Genomic DNA, 22,111 nt, shown 5'->3' on the forward strand with positions numbered 1-22,111 from the left:
TACGCGGCTGAGAAGGGTATTTATGCGTTTTAACCTACTTTCCCGCTTGTTCTTATTGTGTCATCAGGAGGGTGAGGTGAGGAGAATGCAACATTAAAAAGTACATGAATAAAACGGAAAAAGATCTTTAAGATCCTCCCTCTCTCCCTTTCCCTCCACCAGTTCGACACCACCCTGGGTACCTCCCACACATTTTAGTCCAACTCTTTACAAATGTACCTGTCAAACTTCCCCACACATCAATCCTCGTTTCGTCTCTAGCTCCTTAGAGTTACGCAACCCCTTCGACATCCTCATGAGTCGATGCCTGCCTTCAGGCGCTGGAGCAGCCTCAAGGCGAAATGTGAGTTTCAGATGGGCACATTTGTAACGTGCTGAACCAAAGGGCCTCGATTGCATGTATAGTGATACATGGAAACTCTGCATTTTATTGAAGCATATCTTAATGCTGCACCCTCATGATCACGCCACAGGACGACACGAGAAAGGAGGATTGGAAAATTCTGAGTATCTCTTTATCTCGTTCAAATATCGTTTAATGGTTTCGAATGGCTGCTAGTGGTTTCAAGCTGAAGTGACTGAGCCCTGCACTAGGTTTGAAGATTCTGGCGGCGTTGTCCACCTTTATCGAGGATCTTTAAAGCATGCATCGTTACACACAGCTAACGGGCTAAAACAAAGCGGTTCTTAGGTTAATGAAACTAAAAATGTATAGCCAAGTTAGATAGCTGTGTCGCAGATAAAAGAGTTGTTCCAAGTTTGCTTAAAATTCCGAAAAGTTTCGGAGAAGTCCTCCAAGGCAGTCAAGAAGCACGTTCGCACATATGGCCGGGTACTGCACGCCTCTAGTTGCGGCGCTGCGGTAAGCAGTTGGCGAAGGTGCACCAGACGCGCTCCAACACCCGCCACAGGAAGCCTCCAGGTGTGTGCTGGCCCTGCGCCGACTCCTCTGGCAGCGGCTGCGGCTGGTAGGGGGGCCACATGGCGTCGCCGAACTGCCGCACTACCTCGGCGCGGCGAGTCATCTCCAGCTGGGCCTCAACCATCTCCACCTCGATGCTGTCCAGCGTTTTGCTCAGCTCGCTCAGCAGCGACTCGCCGCCGCTCTTCTGCTGGCGCGCTCTGGTCAGGAACCACAGGCGGTGGATGTGGCGCAGCAGCACCCTCCTCGTGATGCCGTACTGGCGGTACACCTCGTTCATCAGCGATTGGAACGAACGACCACTAACTAAGCGACGATGGCCAGAGTTCTGCAAAGAATGACAAGAATTCAGGGTTACTACCAGAACTGAAAGTTCACCTACGAAGATTATCGCGACGGAGACTTTGAATAAAATGTTCTCGGGTAACTGGCCGCGTCAAATTCGTTTAAAATCCTAAGTTTGCAGTTATCGGCTCCGTCAGTGAAAACTCGCGATGCTCGCACTTTTATTACCACAGGTCGGCGTGTGTTTGCAACACCGACTCAAAGGAAGGCCTTGGCGCTTGTTGGTGACGTCACGTCAGATAGGCACGGCGAACGCCAGGTCTGTTGCAGGCAGAAACGCCTCGGCGTGTGTATCACTATAAATCTTAATTTTGGACAAAATGTTTGGTTTTGTTTTGGATTCTGCAGTTTTATTTAGATGAGAAATTTTCTTACTATCATAAAGCTGCAAATGAAGATCATAGTTCTGTATTACTGAATTCTGTCGAAACAAACTTAGATCAATATGATAAGATGCTTTGCCCCATTGCAAGCTTCGGAAATTTTCCATTCAAGTAACTACATTTACTTGATCCATTTTGTTATCGAAACTTACCCCAACCGCCTTACAATGAACTCGTTTCTTTATTTTCGTTTGACATCTTCACTGGAAATGTGATCTAATTTACATGTGGAAAAGTCCAACTGTTGCCATTCATTAGATTACAGTCGTTTTCAGCGAAAGTAATTCTGAACAGGAAACAAAATAGCTTCATACATCGAAAATATTGCTGAGCTTAAACTTTTTGAACACGCACATTAGAAAAGATAAATATCCCTCTTGCAACTGAAAGGAGAAACTTTATAAGGTAAAAATTTTATTTGGTGAAACAAGTATCTCTAGCCTCCTCTTCTGTCCCCCAACCTCTCCCCCAACGTGTACAATCTCAAGATATTTCATTAACATTCAGTGCTCCTCACCCCATAGTCAACCAAGATACCTAAAGAAGAGCACCAATATGTTCACAGTTTCTTGTAAAAGCAACCCAGTACAAACGTAACTTCCTAAGATTTACAAATAAGGTAAAGAAGCACGAATTCTGTTGCTGCTGGACCATGAAGTTGTTTTTGTATATCAATCATTAAAACAGGTGGAAATTTATGTTTTATGTTCAGGAGTACACTATTTGTTAAGAAGTGTAATGAATTTGACAATTGATTGGAGAAATCTCTCAGAACAATGTTTGTTGGCGACCGACTGAGCGACCGACCTAGGTATACAGCGCAGTTTGCAGCTGCACTACTCAGAGCAGGTGGTTAACAGTGTGAACTGATATCTTTCATTGTCAAGTACACACTTCCAGGCACTGGTAAGTGCACTGCTGGTTACTGTTGCAGTTTAAACACACTAGTTTCCACTGATCCCTTAATCAAATGGTCCCAAAGGAGTGAAATTTATGACTCACGTTCAAATCTTAGGTTTCTTGATTAGACTGGTCTATTATTGCAACTTCATCAGAATTTTTGTACTTCACGTGACGTTTAAATGGCGTATTAACTGAGAACGTTTTACCCAACTACTGACAGTTGATAGTAATTATACTAACCACAGACTTCCTCAACGTAACATACTGTTGTCCATTAAAATAACAGTAGATGCCATGCGTCAAATGTGGCATGAGGTGTGCTATGTGCTGCGGCATTCAGATAATTAGAACTGCAGTTCAACCAGCCATGTATACTGATAAGCTAAAATATGATCACAATCACTACCGCACGGTGGCATTGCGGGCAAGTGATGCAGTAACGATAGTTTGTAAGCTGAGCAGACACGGACGAGGTGTCACCCTAGCGAAGACATGGGCTGCAAATGGGAGAATCTATTGGGATCAGCGAAGGTCACACATGGTAAATTGTTATGGAGAGCGTGTGAAGGCGTCTCTCGAAAACGGCAAAGCAGGTCAAATGTTCACGTGCTACTGTCTTTAGTATTTACGGCAAGTAGGACATAGAAACTACCACGAGGCGCTAAATGACTACTCTCGTCCACGAGACGTGTCTGCCCTGTCAAGTAGGGTAGTTGGTGACCTGTGGCATCTACCGAAATAACACATTGCCTCTGCACTTACACTGTTTCAGGGCGCACAGCTCATTGTATGGTGTTGAACATAGCTCCCCATCAATCCACCACTACGTGTTCACATGATGTTGACCCATCTCCTCGCCCCTCCCCCCCCTCCCTTCTCTAAATCGCGGTCCTACGTGGGGTATCTTCCGTGCTGTAACGATGATAAAATTAATTTGGAGAATTAACTAAATTTTCCCTTTATGCATGTAGTGATTCATCCTATTGTTTTTATCCACAGAGAAACTGCTAGCGAAAAGACCAAGAAGATAAGAGATTAGGGCTCGTACAGAGGCATATAGGCAGTCACTTTCCCCTCGTTCTGTTTGGGAGTGGAAGAGGCAGAGAAGATGCAAGTTGTGGTACGAGGTACCCTCCGCCACGCACCTTATGTATGTAGACGTAGAGGTAGGTGGTGGTTGTAAGAGACTCAAATATTTACGTTGCGCTGTTACTCGATTTACCCCCTCGATTGCACAAAAATTCCTTCGAGTGGGGAACATTCGATAGCGATTGGGGCTGTGTGAATGTTGTCACTTATGGGCAAACTGCATTGACGTTTAGCGAAAACAATGTTGATTTCTGTTTAATAGTCTTTAAGGCCTAATTGTGCAATAATTTTACATTAATAGAAAATAACGTTCGTGGAATGTAACTGTTCCCGTATAAGTCACCTGTAACATCCACCGACACATTGCTAGCGAACACTCTGACCTACACAGTATTCACGGTCCCCGGTGGTACACTTTCGGCATTATATCCACTCACCTTTGCCATTGTATCCACTCTTTTCTTCAACCTGGACATTTATCGTCGGCAGAAACAACATTTACATTCCATCGGCTCCTGTTCAGAATGATTTAGGGGCACAACATCGACACTGTACCCTGAAGCTAATTTCACACGGAAGGGACACGAGTCAGCCGACTGTCGAGTCATGATGCTATCATTAAAAGTGTCATTGTAGGGCCAGTAGCAAGGTAAAATACAGGAGGTGGACCCAGGCAAGAATACACGAATCAGGTCATGTATAATACCGGCTGCACCACATACACTGAGAGGAAGGCCGAGGACGTATGCACAGCGAACTGCTGCTAACAAACCCGATGGCTGACGACGAATATGACAACGACCGGTTGCGTGTCTGTCTCAACACTCTAATGTCCGAAAACAGTCTAATTTTCATGGGGTTGAAGCAGATAGCTTGAGCATACCTTGAGGCACCATACAGGCTTTATTTCATCAGAATCTGATCATGGAAAAAAGAGTTACCATTAAGTACGATCCATACCAGTATTATAAATACGAAAGTAACTTAGTTTTGACGACTAATTTTGTATGGACATATCGCTCTAACTGTGGAAGAATAGATGCTTCTAAAGAAAGTCTGCAGTGCAAGATATTTTTGTTGAGTTGAATATTACGGGAAATTGAGACAAATGTTTAATCTTAGAAATAAACCTATTTACTTTTGATTTTACCATACTTGTGAAAAGGTTTTTATTCGTCCATATGTGCTACATGATACTATTCGAAGTAACGAGTACAATGCTGATAAATCTTTAATGTGTTCAATCCTACCACATTACTGCTTCTGTAGTGTCGTGGATACAGTCAAGCATACACTGAAAAATTTGAAATGATGCTTGGTTGAAGACAACGCCAACTATCCCACTAGAACCTAATTAGAGTGTCTCAAAAAATCAATCTTAAGCGTATGCAGAAATACATAAGGTGCCATCAAAACTTTTCAGTTTGAGAATGTTTCGGCAGCGGATATACAACCCTGCCAAACTATGATGCAAACATACACTTATAAGCCAAAACATATTTATTTAACACAGCCTGTGAATGAGTATCTCGATAATGGCGAAGCTGGTCAAATTTTTACGTGCTACTCTCGTCAGCATCTACAGAGAGATGACACTGAAACCACTAACCGCTAAATGGTTGAACGTCCATGAGTCGTCACAGAACCTGGACTTCGGAGGCTTCTCTACTCAGAGTAGGATAGACTGATCTGTGGCATCTCTGCCGAGAAAGCAGAGTGCTGGTGCTCGCACAAGTGTTTCGGAGCACACCGTTCATCGTACATTGTTGAACATGGAGCTCCCCAGCATACCACCTCTACTTGTTCGCATGTTGACCCAATGACACCATCGATTACTGTTGCAGTAGGCAGTGGACAATCGGGATTCTAACATCGATCAATAGAAACGTGTCGGCTCTTTCGGTGAACCACATCTTTGCTTAAATAGGTCGACGGTTATCTCCACAAACGGCGGCTCGAAACGTGTAGGTGCCACGGACGTAGGTTGGTGGGACCAATTCTGTGGTATCAGAGACATTCTCCTGATCTTGCATGGGACCTGTGGTAGTAATCGACGACACGATGACAGCTGCGAACCACCTGCATATCTTCATGTTTGATGCCTTCCCCGATGGCGATGTTGTCTTTCAGCAGTGTAACTGTCCGTGTCTGAGTCAGAACCGTGCTACAGGGCATCAAGGAGCATTATAGTGAACTTACGTTGATGCCTCGGCAGCCAAATTCGCCTATTGTTAACTCTACGGACCACATCTGGGTCGCTATTGGGCGCCATCACCACGTATTCAAATCAGCGGCACATTATGTGAGCTAATTACGTTACCTGTGCGGAGACATCTAACGCCAATTACTTCCACAAACCTACCAACAAACTGTCGGATTCCCAATACGGAGAATCGGTGATGTTCGTATCACGACGGACAAATAAGGTATTAAGCAGGTGGCCATAACGGTTTGGCTCTTCAGTGCATAACCACCGACACGTAGACAAGGTAGTAATGTGGCATTTGTGGTATATTTTAGATGTTTCACTAAATGCGGAAACCTGAACTATGACTACATTATTACCAAATTAGTTGAAAGAGCACCAACGTGCTGCAATTCTTTTCTTGGCTACCGGAGGACAAATACTAGTAGATATCTATCGGAGAATGACGTGTACTGGGCAGCATGCCTGTCGAAAACAATGGTTATGGAATGGTAGACGAAGTTCGGTGGTGATTGCGTTTCATCTCAAGATGCCAATGGACCTGGGAGGCCAGCTTGATCAACTAGGGATAAATCAAGCGGACGGCAGATGATGCGATTAGGACGGACCGGTACATAACCACTCGTCCGCTAGCAAAGAATCTCAACGTCAGCTTCAGTAGTATGCAACACTTTACTCGTTAGAAGTTAGCCACGTTAAGATCTTTAACGAGAGGATAACCCAGGAGTTGCTCATCGAACAAAAAAGAAACAGAACAGCTGTTTGCCTCAAGGTCCTGACTAGTTTCTGACCAGAAGGCCGTATGTTGCTTAAGCGCCCTGATGCAGGCGACGAAAGCTGGTGCCATCGTTGGTAACCGGAGTCTAAAGCGTTGAAGTAGTGGTGTCATTCATCGTCCCAAGTAGTTCAAGGGCCATCTATCTACTAGTAAGGTGAAGGTCACCCACTTCTTTGATTACCGGGTCCCATTGTTCACTGATTTTCAAGGAAGCTGGTCTCTCTCCTACTGGGGAACGGTACTCCGCAACGCTGGAAAAATTACGACGTGCAGCTGTGGCGAAATGTCCGGGAAAATTGAGACATCGCCTTATCCTGCTGCTGCTTCATGAGCACACACGACCCTTTATCACACACGTCGCAACGCAGAAGTTACGCGAATTCATGTAGGGAACGCTCTAGCACCCAATAGCCCTGATCTCTGCCCATGCAATTGTCTCACGTCGGCCTCTTAAAAGAAACCCATGAAGGGTCGACGATTCCTTTGTGAAGGGAGTATATTGATTGATTGACTGATATTTTGAGGGGTTATAGGACCTAACGGCGAGGTCCTCAGTCCCGCGATTCCGAAGTAAGTCAGAAAGAGGGTCTGCTAAAAGTGATCGGATCCAGTCAGTGGAATCAAACTGTAAAATAATGAAAAACACACGCATCAAAGGAATAAAACGTGAAATCAAACGTAAAAAATTGAAAAAAGGGGGACCATCATGGGGTCAAAGACTGAGAAGACTGTAAAGTCAGTCCTAACCACAACCCACCTGCCCCTGTCCCAAAACTAAAGTAAAATCATCTATCTGGAAATAAAAACCACTTTCACAGACAAAACTGAGGACCAGTTCAATCACCTGTGGATAGTCTCCCAAGATAAATTTAAGGAAACGGTAAGACTAGACTTACCACGAAGAACCGACAGAAGGGGACATTCCACCAGTACCAGATACCATCAGTCTGGCTCCACAGCCACATTGTGGGGGGTGGGTCATTACACAGAGGGAAACATTGAGTGAGTTTCGTATGACCAATGGGTAAACGGCATCAAACATTGAGGATCGGATCGAACAGCGCCAAACTGCAGTGGACTCCTTGATTGTGCGGAGTATGTTACTACGAGCAGTAGCGCTCCAGATGGCATTCCACTTTTTGGCAAAGAGATTTGACGTAGATCCGCATACCCGCAGCTGCAATCATGAAAGGAAATGCGAGGCCAAGTATCTGCTCCACTAGCCACATAGCCAGCCAGTTCATTCCCTGGGTTGCCCACATGACTTGAGACCCAGAGAGAGATTGAGCATGTGGCACGCTGAAGGGCAGAGACAAGGTCATCGATAGCATAGACCAAGATGTGACGAGAGTAGCTTCGGTCGATAGTCTGCAGGATGCTCATGGAGTTTGAACAAAGTAAAACACTGTAGAGGGAGGCCTCAGAAACAAAAAGGAGAGCCCTGTGAATGGCTGGAAGCTCTGCTGTGAACACACTACATGAACCATGTACTAAATGGTGTTCGAAGCCAGTGGGCGACCTGAAAACGTATCTAACCTTATGGTTTGTCTTAGAACCGTCTGTGCAAAAGTTGGTGGCACTATGGAAATGCGCAAAGATGGCACATACAAGACACTGGACAACCATTGGAGCGACTGAGACCCTAGGACCCTGGAATAGACCGGTCATAATCCGTGGTCTAGGCACAATCCGAGTGTGGGGAAGAGAAGAAAGACATGGCGTGCAGTCCAGTGAGTGGAAATGGAGATCCTCAGAGGAAACAGACGCATACCAACTGGCAGTACCAGCCGTGGGTGGATGTTAGAGGGGAGACATCCCTCATTGTCGAAGAGCACAGGGTACCTGGGATGGTCAGGGAATTGGCAAATGGCGATTTCATAAGAAACAATGGTGAACCCCCACTTCTGTGACGAGAGTTAACAGGACTAGTGCAGAAGGCACCAACAGCCAGACGCGCCCTTCAATGTTGGACAAGGTCAAGCAGAGTGGAAGAAGCTGCTGAGACATAAATCTAAGTACCATAATCTAATCTGGACAAGACCAGACCATGGTATAGATGAAGAGTGGTGCCGTCTGCACCCTAAGATGTGTGGGCCAGGAGGTGGAGAGCATTAAGTTCCCACATACATGTAGCCTTTAGGTGGCGAATATGAGTCAGCCATGTCAGATTGTTACGAAAGTAAGGCCCAAGAAACGGGACTGTGCTACAAAATCCGAGGAGCTGGTTGCCTAAATAGCTGCTAAACAGTGCTATGAATAGTAATGTATTCACGTACAGACTAATTTAAAAACTGTAGCTGAACATATCAGTTCCATATAAGTTGTTAGTACAGAACTTTATTTTCATTGTAACAGGTAGGTGACTAAAGTCATCATTTCAATGTTTTTATTTATTGTTTCATCGCGTGAATCGTGTGGAAAGGTTGAGACATGTAAACTGTGAATGTTTTATTTTATTGCAAATTTTCTAAAAGTAAGGTTGGAATAATTTTTATGCAGTAATGGGTCATGTGAGTGACGTCCAGTGTGCAAGCCAGTAAATAACAGCAGCGAGAAGAAAGGTGTTTTATTGATTAGTACCTGATTTCTTGAAGTATTTGCATCATCTTTGGTTTTATTTAAATTTGGTTTCATAAATTCTGAAATTTCAAAATTATTTTCAGTAATACTATTGGTTGAGTTAAGGCTTATCGCAGCTGTTTGTGGGCATTAGCTTTTCTGATTGGCTGCCAGATCACCAGCAAACGGGGATTAACGATTTCCTGCTCACTTTGGAATGCAGTTCTGCATATGGAGTTGCCCGTCAGCTGTCTTCGTGAGCTGAACACAGAATCGCGCTATACAAATTTCGGCTAAGATGAAGAAAATCATTTATTCTGTAGGTTTTTCGCCGTGATTGTGAAGATACTTCATTTTGAACATTAAATTAAAGTTCGGTAATTTTAAGCAAATTAGACAATTATTTGCGTGTGAAATTTCTGTGCAGTAACTACTCCGTGTGGCGTGTTTCTGAACATTCTCAATGGGTAACACCTTTCATAGGAGACATTGAACGACCTAATACAGTAACTAGGAAATAGCTGTGAGTCTGACAGTTTAGAACGGAGTTTATTCGAGTGGGAGTTTTAAAATTCGGCCTGCCTTTTGTGAGAAGACTTGTTTCAAACCACTATTGAACTAGCATCAATAGTAGCTAAAGCAGACTTGAGTGCCATTAAACTAATTTCAGAGGTAATAAAACCTAATGAACTGAACTATAACGTTTTATGCAAGTACTAAAAATCCGGAAGGCCCCATTTTTCCTTTCGGACTTATAGATACTGCTTGAGTTTTGTGTTCCTCCTTTGATAGGTTTTTAATCAGTGTTTCCTTAGTTCTACTTTTAATCGGCTAAACCAGTACTTAGCACAGAGTGAAGGCGATAGACTTCTAGATGCCTATCGATGTAGTTGGACATGGAGTTTCTACATTGAAACAAACATTGACTGTTAGGTCGAATTGTGATATGAACTAGGTGAAGGGCGGTAGGTGAGAACTCGCCACGCAGTAGAAACAATCCACCGGCGGCACACGAACTGCCTGCCGGTAAAGCAGTTACCGGAGACGATCACTGTAAGAGTTCCTAGGGAACGAAACTCGTCTGTGGAAGGGATGGCCTACCACATACCTGTTCGACTGTTTCTAGTCAGCCTCGGGGTCTTACATGGTTCAATTTACAGGCAGATACAGAACACACATAAGCGGTGTGTTTCATCATGGCTTCGTTCATAAAGTGAGAGAGCATTACGGAAGTGCTTCAATGGCACGTGCTATATAAGGGCGTTTATGCATCACGGAGAGGTTCACCACTGAAATTGCTAGCGTGCACGTTCCAGAAGGAATCGAGCCCATGCACACATTGCAACATGACGGCGGGAAAATAAAGTCAAAGGTGTCTGTCGAAAGCTATTCTTCCCGCCCATTTCCAGTATTAGACGCTTTAACCAATATGACGTATAGAATTTCAACAAAGCCACAGATACTGACAGAAAACAGAACGGTGAAATGTGAAATATGATAAATCTGATCGAACGAACAAACAAGGGACTGTGGTTAGCAAACTGGAACCATGCGGGTGGGGGTGTGTGGTGGGGGGGGGGGGGGGAGGGGGGGGGAGGGGGGGGGGGGAAGTAATGGCAGTTCAAATTCCAGTGTGTTCAGCCCCATGTGGACATTTCGTGATTTATCTAAATGTCTTGAGCATACGCTGCGATAGGGTTCTTTTCCTTCCTTACGCTTTCCTCAAACCTAGTATGTGACATCGCCCAGAGGACGTTAATCCTCGCCGGCCGGTGTGGCCGAGCGGTTCTGTGCGGTTCAATTTGGAATCGCGCGACCGCAACGGTCGCAGGTTCGAATCGTGTCTTTGGTATGGATGTGTATGATGTCCTTACGTTAGTTAGGTTTAAGTAGTTCTAAGTTTTATGTGACTGATGACCTCAGATATTAGGTCCCATAGTGCTCAGAGCCATTTCAACCATTTTTTGTTAATCTTCCACCACCACCTGGTTAAGTACTAAGGACCTGTCGATATATCCAATGAACTTACTGGTTTACATTTGTCGATAGCTGCATCTAGTGATTCTGAAACTCCATTTCCACTGTCCTCGCCATTTGAGATCCCATTTCCATTGCTGTGGCCATTCCCATTCCAACTTTCCTCGCCATTTGAGATCCCATTTCCGTTGCTGTCTGCATATGCATATTTCTCGGCATCTGAGTTTCCATTTCCATCACTGCATTCGATCAAGCTGTGGTATTCTTCACAATTCTCGTCTTCATTCACTTGAACCGCTTCACCTGCAAGAGAAAAAGTTTTTAATGGATATTTGTTATGTACTTTTCTGTCCTGATTAAATGTTATTTTCTGTCCCTATTTGTTTTAGTTGTGTGTATTCTTTTACAATTGTTCTCCTGACTGTTTCACAAATACAAAATTTATGAATTATTCATACACGAAGGAAAGATTGTAAATTTGATCGCCCTTGGCTTTGTTATGAAAAATGTAAGCGCTTGGAAGGGCAAGGACGGTCGAGAGTTGATGGTTGAAATTGAAGTACACTAGTGTGGATGGTGATTGAATTCGGTAGAATCAATCGGCGAAGTGATATTTGAACTGTCCTTGTTGAGATGAATATTAACGAAAGTACTTTAATAGTTTAGGGCCAAGCGAAACTGTTTTTGAGAATACAGTACACTAACGAAGACTGCTGTTATAAAGTTGCATAACGGCGATGCTTAAGTGCTCCCTATTTAACTTCATGTTCGATCTGTACCCATTTAAAGAGTGCAAGGACTATGGATGTGAAGTCTACCGACTAGACCCCTCTTGCTTTTTTTTCCTTGGGGAGCACTCAAAGAAGCAGTTCATGACGGAGCCTCAATTACGGCACACGATTTGTGTCGGCGAATCGCCAGTGCATGCTCTACGATATCATCCACTGTTAACTACACCCGTTCATCGTTCTTTCGAACGGCGATTGCAAATTTACCTTTCAGTCCATGGTCAACAATATGAACAGACGTTTAAATAAAGGATAAAGTTTTTTTTAAGACAAAATTTATGTTCTGCGATTTGGATGGTTACCAATTCATTACTAGTAAATTGTTTATTACATTAACACGCGATCTAGTGTTTTACTCTTGGTACGGCGATAGTGTGTCTTCACTGTAATTCCATATCAAATACTACTGCGAAGTTCCCTTTGAGTTGTCTAAGATGTATTTTACCTCTTACTACCTTGAAAGACCAGATCTTTGTTTAATTTTCCGGGATATTTACACACACTGGACGCCGAGGGCAACCATTTGTAATGGATGAAGATATGATACAAGGGGGGGCCCACTAGTGATAATGAGGTATCCAGAAATAGGGGTAACTTCAGGAAGGTTATCTTCAAGAAACGCATCGCTGCTCACGGAAGAAGTAACAGTAATAAAACGTCAAGTATGAAACGCAAACCTTATTAGTTTTCTCGCATATACAAGAATAACTGTAGTGGTCGTGATAGGATTTACAAATTTTGCGCTTTCTTCACGGCATTCTCTTATTTCTTCCGTGACTGGCGTTCAGTCTCTCGCAGCAACAGAGTTTACTTTACTGAAAGTAAGACAGTATGTTAATGCCTGATTTTCCAAGGGAAATAATAGGTACCTTATCAAGTTTTGAGTGCTTATTCAGAGTGAATCCATGCACTAAAAGGAGAATCCTGAAATTACAAACCAGTTCTCTCTCACATACTTTAGTTTCAGACTGAACTATACAGTTTAGAATTTAATGTAAACAGAGAATAGATTAAACAAAATGGAACCTTAAGATGAACACTTACAGTCTCAACCACGAAACACTTATTTTGTGGTAACCTATTTCGGTCAGTATTTGACCATCTTCAGACTTCGTACAATGATGATAGGCTATGGCTGTGAACGGAGCAGATATTATGGCTTCACGAATATCAAATGCTTTAGATGAAGTCTCAAGATTGCCAAATACTGGCCGAAACTGTTTATCACAAAATAAAAATTATTGGCGGTGGAGAGTATGTGGCTATCTTAAAGTACTAAAAAAACCGCTGTTCTCCAAGAGAAATATTTTCAAAAATTACTAAAACGAGACTTTTTTTACAAGGTGATCTGATGAGTTAGCGTTCCAAATTTTCTTATCTATTAAGTGACAGTACACGCAATGTTTCTTAAAATCTACGTCCAATGCCTATGTTATCACGAAGCTGAATTTTATCCGATGAAAGCCACATGCGGTGAATATGAATGAACGCGTGGGAGGAGGTTAGTGTGTGCTCCGCGCATTACAAGCGAGAATAAACTTTTATGACACAGGCTGCTTACGTTATATAGGTTAATTTTAGATAGTTTTCTGTGCGTGTAAGATCATATACACCTCGTTGACATATGATTCAATTCTGGGCAGGTATTGAGGTATCAGCTTACTTGATAACTCAAGTAACAACCATCAGTTTACTGAAAGAAGTTTCACAAGATTAACAAGGAATATTCAGCGTTATAGTTCCAGTTAAGAAGTTAATACCACGAACACCTTGTCCTGTTATCCCCGTGAATCTTTATTGGAAGTATTGCTCGCTGCGTGACTGGTGTGGAATGATTGATTACCTGGAGCGCCTCGGCCACTCACGTCCTCATCACGGACCAGCTGCACTTCCTCGCCTTCAGCCCCTCCGGACGCTTCGACAACTTCCTCCAGTTTTACGTCTTCTCCTTGAGCAGCCCTTCTGTGGAGTAAAATGTAACCTGAATTATTTTAACTGTTTTCAGCTGTAATAGATTCTCTTAAAGTTTAAGGTATGAATTACTTGTTATGACTAAGAGGTAGTGGCCGAAGTAGAGCTGTGAGGACGGGGCGTGAGTCGTGCTTGGGTGCTCAGTTGGTGGAGCACTTCCCCGTGAGGGCAAGGGTCCCGAGTTCGAGTCTCGGTCCGGCACAGTTTTAATCTGCCAGGAAGTTTCAAATCAGTAATGAAGTTTATTGCGATCAAATAGAGTTCTTGTGCAAAGTACTTCAGTGGCTAACCGTTTCGACAAGCCAATTTGAACCAGCTGACCAGTAGAGCAGTGAACTGGTAACTTACCACAGATGGTAACCTGTACGTTTCATAGCGCAAAGTATAATTCATGGGCTGCTGAAAGTAGCAAGTCAAAACAGTTTAGCGACTGAAATATTGTATATACTTAATACCAATAAACTTCAAAGGATACGGGGTCTGCTTATTTCAGCCACAAAATCACAAACATTTTAAGTTTATTTTTATTTTATATTCTTTTACGATTTTCATTACTATCACAACAACGAATGAGGTGACTGTGCTGTATTTTGTATTTTACCGCTAGTGGGACACTACCACAGAGATTGTGACTGCATGTTTTAACAGTGATAATTCTTGCACATTCATGTAAGTTGCTTTCTGAAGTTGGCAGATGGATATTTTTCCCACGTCATGTGTTTTCAGACAGACACTATCATCACACTGCTCACAGCACGCAGTTAAGACCTCTTCCACTGGTCTGTGCCGGAGTCGCCGTAGTTAGACTTCCAAGGCCTCATATCAGGAACGTTTGTCCAAGGCCTGAGACGATAACGTCTCAGGCCTTCCGCAGTTTTGACATCTGCTGCCTTGGGTTCCGTCGATCTACCCATCTGAAGTTTCACGGTAATTTGTTACGGTCGTTCTTCGACATATTTGTTTATCTTGTGATCCCAGCAGTTCCTTGCCAACAGCAGATGGTAATTTTGGCACACGTTCCAGTGGAGAATCCTTTTCACTGCTTGGAAACAGACGCTTTTCAACAGCTCCAGACCTGCTTTGCGCGGTGTAAATTTCGTGTCATATGTTGATTTCTCGAATCTGGCTTTAATGGCGTTACTCCTGATGCCTTCTTCCTGTGTAGAAAAAAATCAGGCTTTCAATTTCCTTCTTTAGGAATCGCCATTGGCCTGCCAAAAACAGCTCTATTACCGATTTTGCCTTCTGCTGTTGCAGTCTTCAGTCCTGAGACTGGTTTGATGCAGCTCTCCATGCTACCCTATCTTGTGCAAGGATTTTCATCTCCCTGTACCTACTGCAACCTACATCCTTTTGAATCTGCTTAGTGTATTCATCTCTTGGTCTCCCTCTACGATTTTTACCCTCCACGCTGCCCTCCAATGCTAAATTTGTGATCCCCTGATGCCTCAGAACATGCCCTACCAACCGGTCCCCCCTTCTTGTGAAGTTGTGCCACAAACTCCTCTTCTCCCCAATTCTATTCAGTACCTCCACATTAGTTATGTGATCTACCCATCTAATCTTCAGCATTCTTCTGTAGCACCACATTTAGAAAGCTTCTATTCTCTTCTTGTCCAAACTATTTATCGTCCTTGTTTCACTTCCATGCATGGCCACACTCCAAATACTTTCAGGAACGACTTCCTGACATATCTATACTCGATGTTAACAAATTTCTCTTCAGGAACGCTTTCCTTGCCATTGCCAGTCTACATTTTATATCCTCTACTTCTACCATCAGTTATTTTGCTCCCCAAATAGCAAACTTCCTTTATTACTTTAAGTGTCATTTCCTATGATCTTCAAAAACTACTTCTGTCATGATTTGTCGCACAGGCTATCAGTGAAATGAAATGATCGTATGGCATTGTTGGCCGGGAGGCCCCACTCGGGAGAGTGCGGCCGCCGTATTGCAAGTCCTCTTTAGTTGCCGCCACTTCGGCGACTTGCGAGTCAGTCATGGAACACCCAGTCCGCTGCCGGGAATCGAGCCCGGGCCCCCTGCGTGGGTGGCGGTAACGCTACCACTATGCTACGTAGGCGGACACAGGCTATCAGTCAAGCAGTCTATCGTAATGGATACTACTACTACTTCTGTGGGCTGCGGCGAGTACTTTGTTACGATGAGTGCTGGTGAGTAAGCTGCTTTGTGTGCCCTCACATGCTGTGCAAACGCACGACGCATCAGTATCTGCAGCATCACTTCGGAGCACTGCATATAGAGGGCCGCGGGCTGATGAGTGTAGCTATGTGTCGTGCTATTTAAGTAGCTGTGTATTGTAGAATGTGTACATCATCCAACCAACAGGATGGAAGTGTTGATTCAAAACACTGAAGATTACAGAAGAACTGTATTCATTACTTTGAATCGTATCTCACAGCACGTATCAACCAATAAAAGAGTTTCCACAAATAAGCGAGATCAAAAGTCAAAGAGTAAAGATTTTCCCCTCATTCATGTAATTCTTGAAGTGAGTAATTATCTTGTACAACACACTTCCTAAAGTAGCCTTTGTTCTTCCTCAAGGTTCAAACCGTGTCCACACTAAATTTCATCGAAACAGGATCAGCAGATTCACATTACGACAGATTTTGGAGAAAGATAGGGAAAAATCAAAAATATAGCATTAATTTTCACGCATGTAGAAAAAGCGTATGATACTGTTCCAAGAAAATTACTTTGGAGAGCACGACATATGGCAAACAAACCCTTCCTTGATTAAAATAATACAACACATGTATAAAGATAACATTTGCCAAGTGAAAGACATTTAGAACAAGCAAAGGCCTTTTACATTGCTGTCCCATGTCACCATCATTATTTAAAATCTATATAGATATTAGCCTTAGAACATGGTCTCGTATATGTAATAGTATGGGATTAGAAATAAGAGATGGAGTTTACCTACATCATTTATTATTTGCTGATGATCAAGTGGTCGTAGTACAAGATGGGGAGGATGCTAACTATATCAAAAAGATAAACACTTATTTGGGATCCATTTTAGAAATCGAGGGAAAAATCAGAGTCAGAAATCAGTAAAAGAGTTAGTAGCGGACAGAGGGTCACTGGGATGCTTAACACAGTCTTATGGAGCAGGAATGTAATGAGCAAAACTAAAAAATTAATATACAAATCTATGTGAAAGAGTGTTTCTGTATGGAACGGAGACCTGAACAATTAACATGAAGCACATTAAAAAATTACAAGCTCTAGAGATGGACTTTTGGAGAAGATCGGCAAGAATCTCCAGGATAGAGAAGATAAGGAACACCGAAGTAATAAGGTGAATGGAAATAAAGAATATATGACGTAATGGATAGGAAGAAATTACAGTGGTACGGGCATGTACGACGAATGGAGAAAACCAGAATACCAAAATTGATACTGGAGTGGGAACCGGAGGGGAGAAGAAGACCCATGACCACCTGGCTCCAAAATGTACAGCACACAATGAGGAGAATGGGCGCAGAGGAAGAAGACACACAAGATCGAAACACCTGGAGGAATATTTTGAGAATATAGTTTAAGAACGGTTATTGTTTGTATTATGATTTCCAAGTAAATTATTATGTTGGAGGTAAGCCTGTGTAATGAGGAACAGGTATAATAATAATAATAATAATAATAATAATAATAATAATAATAATAATAATAATAAATAGGATCAGCAGATTAGTCGTGGAAACTGAACCGACAGTTACTTTGGTATTGTACAGGGTGGCAGCCAGTCAAGGAATATTTTAGGGAATTGGTTTAAGAAATGTATTTCAAAGGCCCAGTGGAAGCGTTACAAGATTTCTCCCAGAATAATTCACGCCGTATCTACGTGACAAGTCGCTTGCCTTTCAAAACAGAGGCAGTTCTGTCCAGTTAAAGCTGCTGACAGGAGACGCACTGAGCCCTCTGTTGAAACTGCTGGCGAATTCACGTCATTGATTTTAGCCAATAGCGTGCGCGGGATACCCATCACGTGTGTGGACGCCGGAGCGTCCTGCGGAGCAAAACACACTTGCTTCTCTCTGTGGTAATCCAGTCCTCGAGCAACAGACATCTTGCCTCTGCCTTTCGCGACCGGCCACCAACCCAAGTCAACATGAGCCACTTCCCCTTCCGTTGCCCATTTTAATTAATTTTTCGACGTCCTAGACTGGCCTGAACCTGCTAACTTCAGATCCTAGAATCGGCCTTTGTACTCCGTATATTGAAATATAGCCTGTTCATTGCACTTAATTTCCTGTTTTGTCATTTAACGGCAGCCCTGTATGCCCGCTATCAAATCCTGACCGCTCGACCTCTTGCACAATGCCGCCACGAGGAATATTTAACAGCCTTCTTCCCCCTTCCCTGCCCACCTATACCTTAATATCGGTTGCAGAAGACCCCTCGTAAACTTCCCCCTAACTTTATAGTATTTATAATATGGATAAAACGTTGAATTACGGTATCTTCCCCTTACTTTAGCCGATTTTGCTGCTCTTAACCCTATACGACGCCACGAACTATGCTGTACTTGCATGCGAAAACTCCATAAAAATATGCTATGAGTTTTGGAGAAGCGTGTTCAAACAAGCATACATTGGCTCTGCAGATTATTGGTATAGATAGAGATAAGTTGTTATTTCTACTATTAGTATTATTATTGTTGCTGTAATTACTGTACGGAACTTTCGATTGTAATAAGCAGACTGAGTCCTGTAAGGAAGGACAGAGTGGAGAAGTGGCTGGTAATTTCGTACTAGCTATTTCCAGAATCAATATTCAGTCTGGGAAGATGCCCCACATTGCGTCTAAATTACTTTTCCGTAAGACGCTTTCTTCCAGGAGTCTAAATGCAGTAAGATGGCCCGAAGATTTCCTTTTAAGTATGGTAAAATGGAGAGGTATTGGTTGGTTGGTTGGTTGGTTGGTTTGGGGAAGGAGACCAGACAGCGAGGTCATCGGTCTCATCGGATTATGGAAGGACGGGGAAGGAACAATCCCGGCATTCGCCTGGAGCGATTTAGGGAAATCACGGAAAACCTAAATCAGGATGGCCGGACGCGGGATTGAACCGTCGTCCTCCCGAATACGAGTCCAGTGTGCAACCACTGCGCCACTTCGCTCGGCGGAGAGGTGTTGGTGGGAGTAGTGTGTGGGGGAGTCGTTAGTCTTGTCGTGAAGAACTTCCAGCGGAACGCAAGGTTCCAGCTTCCAGTCCCACAGCCACACACTGTTTTGACAGGATGTCGGTAGATACTCCGTTGAAAAGTGGAAGATCTATTGAGCAAGCTTTATCCTTTAAGGATAATCGTAATACCTCTTCAAGGCCACTAATTGAAATTCTCTCTTTCTGGTCATTTGAAACGTTCGGCAAGACGCCTGCTTGACTCAAATCACGGTCAATGAAGGCAACAGTCGGCAGAATGAAGTCAGTTTGTAACACCATAGCTCTAATACTGCAATGATTTACTTTGGGTTTTGTTTCATTTAATGTTACAACATTGAGCTTGCGTAAATGTGTTTGTTTGAATCGATAACATAATTTTATACTCTTTTCTTTGTACAAACTTTGATGTGATTTGATTCTATGCAAAGTAGTGTATCTGTCATTTAAATTCTTTGTCCAATTTGGAGGGAACTAAACTTACTGTATATAATTGTAACTTGTGAATGAATAATTTCCTGTAGAAATGTCAATATGTGCAAATGTTCTGTTTTATATAATGTATATGGTTACTGTTATGTAAACTGCTGATCCTCACTTAGGTTTCTTAGTTTGTATGTAAGAGGTGTTGTGCTTCTCCTCAGAAAGGGAACTGTGAGGCGCGCTCAAATTGTGGTTGGCCTAGGTAGAAAAGGTGGGACGAGCTACAAGCCGGAGGGGGACGAGCTACAAGCCGGAGGGGGACGAGCTACAAGCCGGAGGGGGACGAGCTACAAGCCGGAGGGGGACGAGCTACAAGCCGGAGGGGGACGAGCTACAAGCCGGAGGGGGACGAGCTACAAGCCGGAGGGGGACGAGCTACAAGCCGGAGGGGGACGAGCTACAAGCCGGAGGGGGACGAGCTACAAGCCGGAGGGGGACGAGCTACAAGCCGGAGGGGGACGAGCTACAAGCCGGAGGGGGACGAGCTACAAGCCGGAGGGGGACGAGCTACAAGCCGGAGGGGGACGAGCTACAAGCCGGAGGGGGACGAGCTACAAGCCGGAGGGGGACGAGCTACAAGCCGGAGGGGGACGAGCTACAAGCCGGAGGGGGACGAGCTACAAGCCGGAGGGGGACGAGCTACAAGCCGGAGGGGGACGAGCTACAAGCCGGAGGGGGACGAGCTACAAGCCGGAGGGGGACGAGCTACAAGCCGGAGGGGGACGAGCTACAAGCCGGAGGGGGACGAGCTACAAGCCGGAGGGGGACGAGCTACAAGCCGGAGGGGGACGAGCTACAAGCCGGAGGGGGACGAGCTACAAGCCGGAGGGGGACGAGCTACAAGCCGGAGGGGGACGAGCTACAAGCCGGAGGGGGACGAGCTACAAGCCGGAGGGGGACGAGCTACAAGCCGGAGGGGGACGAGCTACAAGCCGGAGGGGGACGAGCTACAAGCCGGAGGGGGACGAGCTACAAGCCGGAGGGGGACGAGCTACGAAACTGTGCATTGCCATGTAAAAGATGCCTTTTGTGCTGGTTCCGAGAGAGAATATTTTCTGCTACTTTCCAATGCCTCGGATGGATAAACAGCTGGAACGACTCTGGAATTGGTATTCATCATCGCCACCACAAAAGGCCAGAGTCCAGCAATTCTACCTGCAATTCCACCTACCGACATGCAATGCCACCACATTGCGCAATCACTAATGGAGCACTATAGCAATGTACAGTGAAGGATCAGCTAAATGGATGTGTTAGTGTGCTCAAATATAAGGTAATTTACAACTGAGTTTATGTACCTACAGTGATTTTTCTCCTTATTATAACACCTCTCAGGTTTCTCTCCGTTTGAACTAAACTGATTACCGGGTGTCCCTACTGAAATAACATTAAAGACCAGTGTTTTTGCTAATTAATGCCTCTTGAACACAGTAAAAAGAAAGTTAATGATGCTTGCTAAAAATAATTTTCCTAGTAAAACAGCTTATTAATGTGTTGTTGCCAACTTCAAATTAAGAGTTCTTAAGACTGAGGCTTGTAAAGTTTTGCTTAGTAAATGATCACATTACTGCCTATTGCAAATCGCACAAGGTGAGTCAGTATCTTACATATATGTTAATTGTATCTCTCAATGTAGTAAAAGTGGAAAACTGCAGTGTGTAACGTTATATACTCTTGTTTGTTAAGTGTGTGTCTCTTGTGTATTGGAAGTGCATATTAATAATATAACAGGATCCACAGTTTGCCGATTGTGTTAATGCTAGGTAACAAGTAATGGGAAGACCACTAATTATGAAAACATTATTTCTTTATTCAAATGATAGTGAGAAGCAACCTGTTAGTGGATCCCAATTAACGTTAATTTAAATAGAAAAGTAATTAACTGAGAGACTTAACCTATATCCAATTAATGATTCTGCAGTCAATAGTAATATAAAGACCATTCAGTTTGTGTAAGCCCTGAAAGTAATAGTGCGTTTCGGTATCTGTTATAATTTCGCAAATAGTTTGTGCTGCTCTGTTAGTTTTAATCTAACAGTAGACATATGTATCTGTCAAGAGTTCACTGCACTCGCGTGTGACGAAGTATAGGTTGTGTTTATCCATTAACGTTATTAATAACTATATTCTGGAACGAGAATGTTAATCATTCTCTTGCCTGGTTAGGCTGGCGACCGTTTTCTTTATCCGTTGAACAGTGCAGATACGCAAAATTTTGTTTGTTACTGTTCAGATATTTACGTAATTCTGACTTTCATTTCCGATAAGCCACCTCCGTTAGGTACAACACGGTCAACATAAAATTCCTCTCAGAGGGTGACACTGTTCTGTTGCTTTATACCATAATTGCTATTTCATAACCTGCTTCAAGCTTTAAGGTTATGGTACAGCAGTAGCAGACGCTAGTGTTGTAAGTTCTCTGCACTCCTACGCTTTTCAATTTTGGACGTGTCGTTACTGTCGTTTGGATTTCAGGGTAGTGGTGAGACCACAAAGTTATGTCACAGTGTGAATACTC

At 43.6% G+C, this 22,111-nt stretch overlaps 1 protein-coding gene across 1 annotated transcript in view; it reads right to left on the minus strand.

Moving 5' to 3' along the window:
- Positions 1 to 595: 595 nt before the first annotated feature.
- LOC126335570 (uncharacterized) overlaps positions 596 to 22,111 on the minus strand; it is a 50,819-nt gene continuing 29,303 nt past the window's right edge. The window contains exons 3-5 of the mRNA XM_049998999.1: positions 13,794 to 13,912; positions 11,215 to 11,465; positions 596 to 1,250 (exon numbers count right to left, since the gene is read on the minus strand). Of these exons, the coding sequence (XP_049854956.1) occupies positions 846 to 1,250; positions 11,215 to 11,465; positions 13,794 to 13,912 (775 nt within the window). The 3' untranslated portion in view covers positions 596 to 845. The remainder of the gene's footprint in view (positions 1,251 to 11,214; positions 11,466 to 13,793; positions 13,913 to 22,111) is intronic.

This window comes from Schistocerca gregaria, chromosome 2 (genome assembly GCF_023897955.1).
Source record: "Schistocerca gregaria isolate iqSchGreg1 chromosome 2, iqSchGreg1.2, whole genome shotgun sequence".
NCBI classification, from domain to species: Eukaryota; Metazoa; Arthropoda; class Insecta; order Orthoptera; family Acrididae; genus Schistocerca; species Schistocerca gregaria.